At 29.4% G+C, this 15,342-nt stretch overlaps 1 protein-coding gene across 1 annotated transcript; it reads left to right on the forward strand.

Moving 5' to 3' along the window:
• The first annotated feature begins 629 nt into the window (after positions 1 to 629).
• LOC123298184 lies at positions 630 to 13,528 on the forward strand. The gene is made up of 3 exons (XM_044880118.1): positions 630 to 824; positions 4,655 to 4,743; positions 10,361 to 13,528. Exons 1-3 carry the CDS (start codon positions 763 to 765, stop codon positions 12,436 to 12,438), a joined length of 2,229 nt encoding a protein of 742 aa, XP_044736053.1. The 5' UTR covers positions 630 to 762; the 3' UTR covers positions 12,439 to 13,528.
• The last annotated feature ends 1,814 nt before the right edge of the window (positions 13,529 to 15,342 follow it).

Genomic DNA, 15,342 nt, shown 5'->3' on the forward strand with positions numbered 1-15,342 from the left:
ATAACAGATATTTCAAAAAAAAAATTAAAAACAACAATTATTATTAAAATATTTGTTTTTTGGAAACTTCGAAAATTGAATGAAAATTTTTAATTTATATTTTGTGTAATATCCGCATTTAAGACACACACAAGTGGTGGGAGTTTAAATTATAAACTAATTGTGTTAATACGTGTTTTACATTTAACGAAATAAGTAGAAGAAATTTTTCCGTTAGTCCCCCAATTAATTAAATTAGAACAGAAAAATGTTGAAACTTGATTTGGTTTGGAGTGAATTTTGCGATAATTATTGTGATTTTTTAACGGGAATTGGTTACATGATATTAGCATTTTTAGCGATATCGTACACAATTTATTTAATTACTGAAGCGATTGTTATGATCAAGAATTACTTAAACCCACAAAAAAAGGAGCGAAAAGAGAAATAAACTAACTATTGAACATTCTGGATTTAACTCAACTTCTGGAGAAGCGAAAATAAATGGAAGAATTTCAAGATTTGTTTTGAAAAATTGTTTAAAAATATGTTTTTGTAAAAAAAATTCGAAATAAAAATCAAAAATTATTTAAATATAGATTTTGTTTTTTCGTGACAATTTTAATCGTTATAAGATTTCTATAATTAAAACGTACTAAAAGTTTTCACTGTGACCTATAAACATGTTCTGTGTTTCAAAAGAACAACATTAAATCAGTGGCATAGTTTTTTTTTTTTTTTAGTTTTTTTTCTAAGTGTGCGAATTAAAATTTGTATGCAAAAATGTCACGCTCAACAATGTTACGAACTCGAAGAAAAGACATTAATATTAAACCGAACCGCAGGTGATTACACTTTAATGTTTTATTTCTAATGTCAGTGAATGTTTAATTACGTCATTTCCGTTTTTATTCATCAATCGAATTCTTAACCTCTTTTTTTTGTTCGAGTTTTTGCGAAATTTTATTTCTCAAAAATTTTAAAATCTACCAATAGTTTATTTTTAAAATTTGGCAAAGTTTTATTAAAATTATTATAGTCAAATTTTCATCACCGTAGAAATTGTTTGTGTCACATTAACTTATATACACGGATTTTTATTCTAAACTTAGGTTGCTAACTAACCGCCCCGAAAAAAGAATTTTATTTAATTTCTATACGGTAATATAACATGAGTCACGGACTCTTTTCGATATTTCCACTCTGTCTGAAGGGGTTCCACAGACCTCCGTGAATGCTATGATAAAGCTGCAGATATCAAACAAAAACGCATTCGTATGGGAAAGATTTTTTAAGTTTAGGATTCCATGATGCAACGAAATTTGATGGATCTCTTAATTCGAATTTTCGAGATTTTGATACTTTTAATTAATGTTGGAAACTCTTGAATAGTAATGATAGCTATCTTAAAAAAACTGCCAGGAGCACCTGAAAGTACACTCAATGTCACAAAAAATGCTCGTTTTAAAACATTCTAAGGTTTACTATTATAACATAACATATGATGAGTACGCTTAGAATGTTTTAACTGTGGCACTTTTTTTGACAGTGAGTATACATTTGCATAATTTTACATGGTACTCTGATTTAATTCGAGAAAATTTGAAAATAAAAACTATAGTTTATCGAGCGATACTATTATACTGATCAAGTAATCTAACGCGTATTTATTAAAATCTCAAAGCTTAATTCTTTTAAGTTTACTTCGGAAATTTGTTACTTCATTTGTACCTCACTGACATTGCAAACTAATTTTCTAGCCCATTTTCACCTACTGATCGAAGAGGTTTAAACTTGTATAGTATATTTGTATTTCCGTTGACAATACAATATTATGTTACCATCTACCTAATATCATACAGAAATTCAAAAATACGATAGATACCCAATAGAAATTTGAATTATGGTGGTGGAGATAATGGGAAGAATTGTATGATAATAAACATTTGATGGAAGTGCTGCTAAATAGTATATTTTTGAGTCTTAAAAAAGAAGAACGGCCTCAAAATTACAAAGTAAATTTTAAATTCAATGTAATATTTGATGTAAATAACTAATGTGTCAAGCAGCTACCGGGTTTTTTATGTTAAATTTTACATTATATTTAATATTTATTATTTGTGTTGTTCACTTTAATCATGTATACAATATTTATTTATCGTCAAAGTCTCTCGATTATAATTGACGATTTTATTATGATACAAACAACGCAAACTATATATAGGCAAATTTCTTGTCGAGTAATCTTAATTAAAGAGATTTGAAAAAAATACATTCACACCAGTACTCAAACACGGACCTCTCGGATTCATGTCAAGCACCTCAGCAAATTGGGCCATACGAGCTCTAGGCACAATTTTTTGTACCTGTTTGAGTACAATTTTTTCAACTCGTCGAATTTTTATTTTATTTTATTAATTTACTTTATTTATACTTTTTACTCCACAGTTAAGAAAATCGTGTTTTCTCTTTTAACTGCTTTAATTTTTTTAAATAATGATTTATCGTAATATTATTTCCCGTTTTAGAAAATTAAATATTTTTCATGTTTAAGTTAGCAATCGGAATTTAGTATGAAACATCTGTGTTTTTAGACTTAGATATTTTTTTTTGTTTTTAAATTTAAATAAAAATTTGTTTCAAGTTCAAATATTATTTAGCAATAATTAAAATTGACCTAAAAAAAATCCTTAACAAAATATTATTATTACCTTGGTCTAAAAGACATAAAAAATATTTATTTTTAAATTTCAAAAGAACAGAAACTTATAGTTTTCAGAAGTCAGAACACATTTTAGGACATTAAATTTTGTTTATATAATAAATCCTGTAAAAACAACCTTGACGCCAAATTATTATAATAGAAAGAATACAATCTTTTGAAAAGTATGGTATAGAAAATATAAAATTATTGTAAATAAAATATCACTGTATGATATGAAATTATTATTTTAGTAGATGATTGATAGTTTAGTAAAATTTTAAAATAAGATTATTTACAAAACTTTTTTATTTTTTGTTATAGAATTGAAGAAATATTTATTAGCATGAATCATACGCATAAAATTAATTTTAATAACGAGTTTCGAATCATTTTCATAAAAAATATATAAAAACTTTATAGCATCCATATTCATTCAGAGTTGAGCATATATACTGTGATTTGTACAGATCAAATTTATCCGCTAGCAAATAAATCTAGCTGATGATACTTACATATACACTAATATAACTAACATGGACACTTCAGGACGTCATGACAATAATTGATCTTTTTTTCCTTTTAAAATAGTCTTCAATTTTCAATTGCCATGACAACACTTCGAGTCTTAGAGTATATTGGAGTGCAACTTCAAGTTCATTTCATTATCCTTAAAATGAGCCCTAGTAGAGACCATATGGACTAAAGATAGCTCCTTGCAAATATTGTGATAATATTTAACGAAACAAAAAGTGTTGCGTTTTTTTTAATAAGCTTTTATTAGCTTTACTTGTAATTAACTAACTAACTAGCTAACAATGTAAAAAAATCTTAGAAATTAATTTTATCCTAATTCTATTTTTCCCGATTTGCTTGAAAATTTGCACACGTATCGAGGTCCGATGACAATACAATAATTTAATAACTTTACCCTTTGAATTTTACAATACAATTAAAACTATTATCTACTTTTAATGCAATAAGTAAAGCGTGTTTTTTTAAATTATTATTTATTTAGTTTAGTTAAATTTGTCTCCTTTTATTTCCCATGATATTTACATGGTATCAAATAAATATAAATACAAACTCTGTCTAACTTTTGGTTCGATTCCAAGGAACACATAGACCCATTTTATTTATAAAAACCTTAAATAGTCATGTATCTGCCTCCTTTTATAATTTATAAATCCTGAGCGGTTTATACCAACAATGAAGAATGCAAAGCTAAAACAAAGGAGACAGGTTCTATTCTTCTATTTTAAATTCGTTTCAAGTTAAAAAAGCAAGCAAATTCATACCAGTTAAGGGCGGATCTGAGCTGAATGATGAAGAAAAAACAAAATTAAATAACATATTTTAAAAAATGTAGTTTTTCACTCGTAATTTACATTAAGATAAAAGAAAGTATGGGCAAAAATCAAGGCTATAACCAATTTAAGTCAGTAATTATCGCCAAAAATTACTCATTTAAGTCCAAAATCAACTCAAAATAGTTCTAGAATCGCACCTAACACCATTTGTGAAGCACTATCAGTTTGGTCCCCATCGATTTTTCGTGATAAATGCTGATTTGCAACAGTACTAGAGCAGAGTTTAATTGCTACTTTTTTAAATAATTAACTCTGGTTATTTTAAATATTAGTAGTTCAATTTGCGTATGCCTAAAGCAGATTTGAGGGGCTTGTCTATTTTCTATCTGTGAATACTATACTTGAGTTGTTTTATCGATTCCAACATTTAAAAAAAACAAAATACATTTTTAAAGCACACAGTTTAATTTAAGTAGTTCGAACTTTTAATTCTGATTTAAAATAACTAATATTTAGCAAAAATATAAATTCGAATCAATTAAATTGTACTATTAGGCTCGAAAATACTTTAAAGTTCAAAAAGTTGGCCTAGATAAAACAACTCAAGTATAGTCGTTGTTACTACTTAAGTTCAAATAATTATTAATTTTTTGTTCATTTTCAGATTGGATCGAAAATCATCCCGTGGAATGATTTATGAAAATGAAGAATTAAGACTGCGTACAATTAACATTAATGCTGAAGTGGAGAAAGGTAATAACAAACAAATGATACATTTGTATATCGTCAAGATTTAATTAAAATAAATATAAATTATTTATTCAACAAAACTTTGATTTGTAACAAATTGAGTATAGAATATTTACACAAACGTTTACAGGACGGACTCTATATTACGATAACAACAAACAAGGTGTTCATTGCGCAATTAGAAAATTTATACAGTTAATCGAGATCATTTTAGGGTTCCATTCAATTAAAACTGGCACCCTTATGGAAACAAAATCGGGTCTACCTGCCCATCTGCCGGCAAATCTACTATACGAAAAATACTAAATTAGAAAAACTAAAAAAACGTTTGTATCAATTGATATATCAAATAAAAAATATCATTGTACGAACATATTATTTTAATAATTGTAAAATCTTTTAGCTCCGAAACTTATGAGCGTAAATCTTTGAGAAAACACGGAATAAAGAATATAATTTATAGTTTTTAAAAAACGAAACATATTCGTAAAAGTTTTATATGTAAATATTCAATTATCAGAAATTTAATTTTCTAACACGTTCTATCACTCGAATTTAGGGATGAGCATGTTTTCCAACATGTTGGCGTACTAATCTGTCAACGTGTAGTAAACCGAAATTTATCACAGACTATGCGCCATATACATACATTAGTATTAAAAGTGACTGTTTATTTTTGTTTGTATTAGCTACAGAGTCAGATATACATACACCGCTACACAAAATATAACTGTGGTGACTGACTAACAACGTATGATAGTTTTTGTAATAACTGCTCGACGAGCCGATAAGTCATTGTGTGGACCATTCTGGAAATTCAGGATTGCGGTTGGGGTCCATTAAGTGAATGGCTTACTTTATTTAACTTATTCTAGAAAAGACAGAATTCAACAATAGACAACATATTTAGCAATTTTGCTGAAGAATGAAATTCCATAATTTTTTGGAACTTTGGTTCAGATTTAGAAACGTACAAAGTACAATGATTTATAGTACACGAAACGATTTATAGTACATTATTTATATGCAGTTTATGTTAAATTATGAATGAACATGACGACAATTTGAAGTGAATTTTTTTATTAGGTGTTGAGTGAAAGTTCCCTACAACTTTAACCTATATTAATTTTAAATTTTAACTTCACGGTCAGTACTTATCTCAGAATATGCAAGGCACTATAAATTAAGTAAATCTGATTATTTTGATATTTTGATGTTATGTAATTATAACGCTTCGCTTTATAACTACGCGCCAAGCAACTAGCCAATTGCTTGCGCCTTATGCTTACATAACAATTTTTCGTAACCAAAAAAGCATTTGTTAAATTTTTCAAGTTAATTACTTAAACAGTTTGTTCAACAAGGTTATTCGAAATAACAATCAATTGAAAAAGATGCGAAGAATATTCTGTATATCTATCAATAAACATGTTTTTAAACGTTCACAAAAACATAAAACAATCATGAATAGAATCAATAAATTCAAAGCAAAAAATAAATTCTGTCAATTTGAAAAGTGTTAAATTTAATTAAAAAAATTCTTTTACGTAGAAATTTAAAACGTTTTTACAAATTATTGACGGGGCGTCCATGATATGCACACCAACACGTATGTTATATATACATATGTAAAACAGATGTTTCAATTCTTAATTAACTAATTTACACATTTACCTAAATTTAAATTAATTAAGCTTAAAATTAAGTGAAAAATACTTCTTAAGTACAAGCATTTATTTCACTTAAACCTTTCTAATCTAAATATATTTTGTTTCAAAAAGCAACCCTTTTTTAACAAAGTCTTATTTTGAATAAAGGAGATGGGAACTTCATAATGAATCATGGAAAATATACTAAGAAATTCGACATGAGAAGTCTATGACGAAACATATCAAAATATGGCGCAAGCAATGGGAAGAAAAATACAATTTAGTTTTACAACGCTACCACCATATTTTTCGTCATAATACTATATTTCAGCGAACTTTATACCTGCTATTTTCAGTTCTTTAACCCAGGCATGGGCAAACGTGGCTCAGAGAAATCCCTCAGACTTCTGTATCTAAAATACGAGTAAGACAGTGACAATCTAACCAGTGACAACCAAAAACACGAGTAAGACAGAGAAACAACTTTTTTTTTCTACCTATCTCACTACTATAAGAGAAACTGAGATAGGTAGAAGAGTCGCATACCCGTCTCGCTTCCAACTCTATGAGCAATGCGAACTTGGATAAAGAGACACACAATAAAGTTTATGGCACACAATAAAGTTATAATAATGGTGACTTCGACTTAAAATAACTCGCCCATGCCTGGATTAGAGTCTAATCCATACTGAAGTACCTTATTTTTCAAATACCTTTTTAAGTAAGAAATAGACTGACCGCCAAAAAAGCAACTGAATAAATAAATTATAAAAAATGATTTAGAAAAAAATTGTTATGATCAAATAATAAGGAAGTGGATTAAGCCCTTCGTAGACACACCAATAGCTTTCTTATTCCTTATGATAAATATTTCGATTTTATCAATCTCATGATAATTAAAATTGGTCCAATTTGATTGCCTGACACAATCTATCGAACTATTGACACAATCATCTTTCCCTACATCGGATCCCGTGAACGGATCACCTTATAAACGTGTCCTTTTGAATTATTTTCCATGAATTAAAATAATTTCAATGAAACAAAAAAATTTAAATTGATTAGACACGTCAGTTGAGAATATTTTATGAGCACCAAATGTTCCTCGCATTTGCATTGTTTCAAACAGAACGAATTGTAGGTACATATTTTGATTTGTGTATTTTATTTAATGGTTTGTTATTTGAACAGTAAAAACGTTATTTAAGCTTTATGTTCAACACGCAAAAGGAATGTTCGAGAATAAACAAAATAAATAATTCAACATCCAAAAATATTTAACTTAAAACAAATCTTATGTGTATGCTAACTACACTCACTAAAAAAGTTATAAAATCTGGCTGGAAACGTCACAAAAAAGTTTAGTTTTAGACGGCTCGATTTTGGATATTTCTATCTGCGAATGAAGTGCGACTGACACCCGAGAATGGTTTCGAGAAAATTTTCCCTTTTGATCCTTTTAAAAAATCAAAATAAAATTATATTTTGCTTACATCAGATTGATAATAAAAATTTTTTGAAATACAGTCAAACCTTGTTAATAAAGAGTTGTAAAAATTAACTTAAAACATCGTAAAGCATAATTTATTGTCATACAAAGCAAATGTTGAATTGTCGCTTAGAAAGATACAGACAAGAGAGATTCTCAGTTATAGAAGTCAGAATAGCAAAAAACAACTGTCACTTAGACATGTTTTTGTTTCTCACTTGTAGATGTTTTTGAGAGGTCAAAGTCCGGGACCTGAGTAATATTCTCATTTGTAGAGTTTTCTCGCTTATTCAGTTCTCTCTTACTCAGGTTTGACTGTAATACTATTTTTTGTTAAAATGGGATGAATAAACTCTGATGCGCCTTACAGAGTGGTCATTATTAATTTTTGTTAAAGATTATTTTAAGATATTTTGCTACAAATTTGTCCAAATTTATTTAAATAAGAGTTTAAAGGCATTCATTATAGTTTATTTAATAATAATTCCCATAGATTTTTAACTGTATACCATTGAATAATTCAAAAATCAAAAACGTTTAATTTTACGATGAAGAAATTTTGTTTGCTTATAGATATGAGCAAAAAACCGGAATAAAACTTTTCCTTTCCAAAAAATTTAATTTTTATATTTGTTTATTAAACATCTTCAAAAGTTGACTTCAATACATAAAAATGCAAAAGAGACAATGGCGTAGCCTGGAACATCCATTTGCTATCAAAAATGATTTAACGTCTATACAGTATTATAAACCAGATGTGAATTTTGTCGAAAATAGGTCTTATGCCTATTTATATTTTGAACCACTCTGCATATTTTTAAATAAAATATTAATATATCCTTTGGGATCATTACTATATTGGTTGGTGACCTATTAAATTAGTTGCAAGTTGTCAATTTGTGTTTTAACTTCAAACATACAATATATTCCCTACATCTATTCCTGAGGGAACGTATATACAGTTATACATGTTACAAGCAAACCACACAGATTGCAAAATATTTATGTTATGTTCAATGGTCTCTTTCCTCCCTCCTTTTAAATGGTTTTGACACATGTTTGACAATATTACAATTTTCCTCTATTTAATTATTACCATAAATATTTTTCCGACACACTATTCTGCAACATTTTCCCTCCTTTTGAATCATTTATTCAAAATTGTATTCACAAGTTGATAATATAAAGGCGTTGGGTACAGTGAACAGGTAGAAGAAAAATCTGCTTAAGGACCCAATGTCACCAAGAAAGTGACCTAATATTAGGTGTCTCAATTTAATCCCAATTGAATTGAACTATTTTTTTATCAATTTTTTTCAATTGTTATTTATACCCAAAAAGATCAAATACTAAAAATTTAAGAACATGATTTGAAATTACCATAGCTCTGAAAATTATGGTCAATAGTCCTTTTCGTAAAATTTACCCCTCTAAGTAGAACAAATTTTACTTTTGTCATTTTGTTCGAATACACTTTGATGAAAAAATTAAGTTGAGGAAATTAAAATAGGACACCCTATATGTATATTAACATATATGCAAATTATTTAAAAACAAGTGAAAAGAAACAATTGACTGAGTTAATTGTTGAAATACCATGCATAGTCAGAGTTGATTTCTTTATCACATAACACATACAAAAATGTATAGACAGTGTTGATGCGCAATCGTTTGTTTTTTTGACGTCACGTAAATAACAAAAGATATTCACTTTTAAATACACACACACACACAACTGATATTCCTATATTAATACATACTATAAAATTTGCACCTAATTAACGCCCTCGTGGGTACACAGTGATGTTTACAAAAAAATGTTTCAAACAAAAGTTTTTTATTTTTTTATAAGGAACATTTTTTTTATTTAAACTTTTGTTCTATCTCTAACGGTTTACAAGATGAGTCCTACGGATCCAAGACCCAATTGACCTATGATGCTCATTTACGAACTTGACCTCACTTTTTACGTCCTGAGTACGCTGTAAAAATTTCAGCTCGATATCTTTTTTCGTTTTTGAGTTATCGTGTCCACAGACGGACGGACGGACGGACGGACGAACGGACGGACAACCGGAAATGGACTAATTAGGTGATTTTATGAACAGCTATGACAAAATTTGTTTCCTAGCATCATTATTTTTAAGCGTTACAAACTTGGGACTAAACTTAATATACTATGTATATTTCATATATGCATGGTATAAAAATTGCTGCAAACTTCATTCCCATCTTGTTTAGAAATTTTCAAAAGAAACAGTATAAAATAAATATCGGTAGAGTTCTGGAAATTGATAACTAAATATCCAAGGGCAGCAAATTTTTAAAACAGTTTAGACATCCTGTTACATATTTATTTATCATTTCTCTTGAATCGCACCGTATAATATGGTATAATTTAATAATACTACAGTTTACAACATTCTTGTTTAAACAGTTGCATATCATAGTTTTTTAATTAATTAAATTTCCTTATTTTTAGGACAAAACGATATCAAAAAATTACGTCGAGAAAATGAACAACTTCGACGGGAAATATGGTTTATACGAAATGAATATGAGAAACTAGAAAATAAATTATTATCAGCGGATGGAAAACATTCAGGCGGTAGTGAAGATTCTACAACGTGTTCCAGTGAAGATGATTCTGATGACGAAGATTCATGTCCAAGTTGTGCTGCAGCTGAAAGTGTTGTAACCGAAGAATCGAGTCAAAATTACGATAATACGGAGAAAATTTCAAATCGTCATCATAATTTACATGTCGAATTTGATCATTTAAGTGTAGTATCTGAAGAAAATTCTGGTGAAAAATCATCTGACGATCCAGAACAAAATAAAAAAACATCTGTACTAGGACCGGATCAATCGTACCCTGAAAACAATGAGAATGGAAAATTCCCATCAAATTTTTTTGCACCACTTCCAGCGAGAAATAATATAGATGAGCCATTAATCTACACAAAAACTAGCCCAGATGTGTATGTTAATGAGGCCATTTCCCCCATTATCCAAGATATTCCAGAAGATCATACTAGTTTTCAAAGTGGTGGAAATTTGGAACAACTATTAAAAGATATGGATATGATCTCAAAAGATATTTTACTTTATTCTAAAAAAACTATACCATCAACCAGTCCAAATTCCCTAGAATACGAACAAAATTCAAATCCATTTCTATTTTGTACACCACAGCAACAGTCAAATGATCTATGTCATAATTTCGTACAAATTGATAGTACATTAACGCCTGAATCATCCCCACAATTTACTGAGACTGAACCATCATTCTATGGACAAAAACCTTATAAAAGTGAAATTAACGTAGTTTTAGTCCCAAACCCAATGCCTTTGATTGGTTTTGAAAAATATAAATTAACACAACAATCAAATCCCGACATTTCAAATATTAGTCCAACGTTGCAACCAACAAATGTCTTTCCATTTCGTTCTCAAACATTACCAACAAATGCTCAACCAAATTTTAGTAATTTTACAGAGGGTCCTGTGTGCAATTTAAATATACCAGCAGTTACTGACATGAGCACGACTGTACCAGCCATAATGCCTCCAATATGTAACACTTATGAAAACATACAAAGTTTTCAAAGGGTTTGTAACATGTGTCAAGTGCCCTTATTCGACTCGCAAAGTAATATTAATTGTCAAAGTTGTGTTCCATACGCTGTTCCACAAAAACTTCCAAAGACAACGTCTCAGACGCCCCAGGATTGTACAAATGAAACTCCATCCACATCTTTAAACACGGATTCTAATAAAAAAAATATACCCAATCCTATAGAATTACCTTCGACACAAATTGCATCAGAAGAAATAAATAGTCCAAAAATAATGAAAGAAAATTTTCCAACCGAAATTGTTGCAACTTCGAAAACAATCGACGAAACAAATTTAGATAAAACTACAAGTTCTAGTGATGATAAAACTGTAAAATCCGCTCCTCCAGTCTCGATAAATAAATCACCGGTGAAAGTTCGAAAGCATCGAAAATTAAGTATACATTTTAATGGATCAAAGAAAAAAAACGTAGAGGAGAGTTCGAAACATCTAGATACACCATTACCGACAAACGAGTTACTTGTAAAGAAATCCTCATCGAAACAGAATTTGAACCAAATACCCGAAAGTAGTGAAATGGAATCTCCGTCAAGTATGGCAGGTAAAGGTCCAAGTTTCGAACGAAAAGTTTCACTTACATCGAATACATCAAGTTTGATGGATAAATCGAGACATGTAAAAATTGATGGAGCAAAAATTAATGACAAGAAACATAAAAATCATGAAAAAAAACGTCGAAAAAGTTGTTCGACAGAAAAATTACATAAAAATAAATATGATATTCGAAGTCGTGACTCGTATAATCGTCAATATGATAGTTTTAATGAATTTACAAGCTTATCTGAACGTGAACGAACAAACAGTTTAACAAGCGAAAGTTCTCGAAATACTACGAAATCTAGGAAATTATCAACGTATTCCACTTTAAACGCAGGTGGTAAAGTTCCGTGGTGTGGATGTTGGGGTAATGGCTGTTTATGAGAGGATCATTCTACAAAAATAGACATTATTTACGTGCTCACACAATGTACCACAGTATTTGTGGATTTATATTTGTTTGGTATGATAAAAAATTAAGAAATGAGCGGTATACTTTTATTTTATATATTGATGCCATTGATTACCACCGTCACCAAAGTATTTTAATTATTTTATTAAAATCCAAACGCCCTAATTTGCATAACAGTACATTTATTCCCCGCCACACGAGGTCAATATTTCAAGCCAGCAAGCCCAGTGGTGTGCTGAGGTTCTCGCAAGCCCCTTGTTAAATTATTCTATAATTTGCAAGTACTTTTTCTTATTGGCAACCATTATTTTCCGACAGAAGATATCCTAAAACTATTATCATTTTTGTAAAGTGACGAAATTATGCATGCCTATCAGAGAGATTAGTATCAATAGAATTAGTATCATTTTGGACCCATTAATATTACTGGCCCAAAATAAAGTTAATAAGACTCAAAATAAAGTCAAAAATAGTATTATGATGTTTAAGTTCACTGAAAAAGTATGTACTTGAAAAAAGTATGAATGTGAAAAAGTATTGACTTATAATTTCATCGAATATTGGTCACTATACCCAATATATCGTTCTAGCCGATATATTCGTATGTGTGTTTAAATAGGGATCTAGCCGGGATCTTGCCATTTCGTCGATATAATCCATTCGGTGTTATAACCGAAGTCAACATAACCGATTTTGATGATCTTATTTTGCAGACCTCTTGTTAAAAATCTCATACACTTAGCAAACCAGAAAAAACTAGTTTCGGGTAAACTAAGTTGTCTTGGTTTTTAAAACAACAGGCCAGTAAAAAACCGCCACTTAAAACCATGGCTTACTCCCTGTACCTTCCTACACTTATGTTACACAATCATACTGGCTTGAATTTCATATCATCGTGTAGACAACACTGACCTATTGCCAAGTCAGCCAAATAAGCACGATGGAATACTATAATATTTTAAGGTTGGTGTTCTAGGATGAAAAATTCAGGACACAAATAGATGAAACACGCTGTATGGAGAGAGACACAAGATATTTTTAAAATAAGGAGCTTTTTTATATAGAATTATAACAATACTTTTAAATAATTCATTTATTATTATTTTAATTTTATGTTTAGTATAGTATTAAAAAATGATTACAGTTCAAATATTATAGCATGAACAATGAATTTTAAAAAAAGACACTAACGTTCAAAACAAAAAAATTAAGTTTCATCGGAATTTTTTGAAACCAAACTTCTGCTACCAAATATTTTAGTCATTACAAATGATAATTTTGATGAAAAAATATATAATAATTAAGAGCCTAAATGGTCGAGCGGTCTAAGGCGTGTGTATTAGACTGTTTGTCCATTTAGACTTTAGTGTGAACAATTATGATTAATGAGGGTGGTAGAATTGATCACATTGTCGTCGCTTGGATAAGAACGAAGCAACCGACTCCACCCACATCAAAATGTAATTGTAAATATGTTTGTAATTAAATAAATAAAGATTAACAAATAATGATGTAGGTGGCCTCTGTTATAGGCGTATACGCCAGAGAAACGGAGGTTAAGCCCCATTATTATTATTATTATTATTATTATTATATAATAATTACAACCATATTGGAACATTGAACGTTCACGTTATAATATTTGATCTATAGTAGTAAGGCCTTTATCGTAAACACTGATAACCTCGCTGAAATAAATAATAAATAATTATAAATATTATTAGTTTTGTATTTCATTTTATGATATCGATTGAACCCTTGCTATATGGTCGTGAGAAATCTTTACATTTATAGGTCTCAAACAATTATTGTGATTAGAAAAACTTAACATATTAATCACGCGAAATAGGTATTCAGTTTAAATGTTTTATTTAATTTTCCAAGACCCCTCTACTGCCTATCTCCATGAAGTAGCAGACGAAAAAACTTCCATTGTTCATTTTAATTGGCAGATTATTATACTACGTGAGCTCAAAGGGGGAGGGTAGAGGTTCATGAATATCTCACCGAATCTCATTGGAACGGGGGGGGTCTCAAGAAAATCTCACCACATCTCACAAAATCTCTTGGCTACTTATTTCGAGAGTAGAAAAAAATGCAGCTTATAAACGTTTGCATTCAGTAAAAATTTTTATATAAACTTATATTGAAAAAAATCTCACGCAAGGGAAAGGGAGCCCCAACAAATCTCACTGAAGGGGGGGGGGTCTACATTGAATACAAAATGCTCACGTAATTTATGAATGTCTTCCTACTATAATGAATTGTGGAAACATAAATTTATGAATGTACGACAGTCACAAATATTTATAAGTAGATATTTCTACAGACTATATGGTTATCGTGCAGCGATAACTTTTAGGACCCTGATTATATGTATTGTGATGTATTTGCTACATGCGACTAGGAATTACATATAAATAGTGTCTAATAGTCGGTTCTAGAAGTCTAATTTTTTCACTTTCAAGCAGGCAGAGTAAGAAAAGGCGGTCAAGATTATAAATTTACAACAAAAAATTTGTTTAATGTATTTTTTAACTATATTACGGTAGGGCAGCTTTCTGAACTAACGCAAAATTTAAGTAATTTTTTCAGTACAATGCCAATTTCATTTGTTTAAGAAAACATCAGAATTTTCCAGTTAAAATGCTCAAAATCTGATCATCATATGATTTCAGCACTTATTTTCTTGAAAATATAAGATTGTTGTTACATCATAATTGTCACTATTGCCAGTTACCTGTAACTGACACTTACTTAGTATTTCCACATCAAACGCAAAAGAATTAGCGATTGACTGAAACTACAGCCTTTCTCTTTTTGATATGTACAAAGACATTATTATATCACATAAATTGTCAATTTTTAAGTCCACT

This window comes from Chrysoperla carnea, chromosome 1, assembly GCF_905475395.1.
Source record: "Chrysoperla carnea chromosome 1, inChrCarn1.1, whole genome shotgun sequence".
Taxonomy (NCBI): domain Eukaryota; kingdom Metazoa; phylum Arthropoda; class Insecta; order Neuroptera; family Chrysopidae; genus Chrysoperla; species Chrysoperla carnea.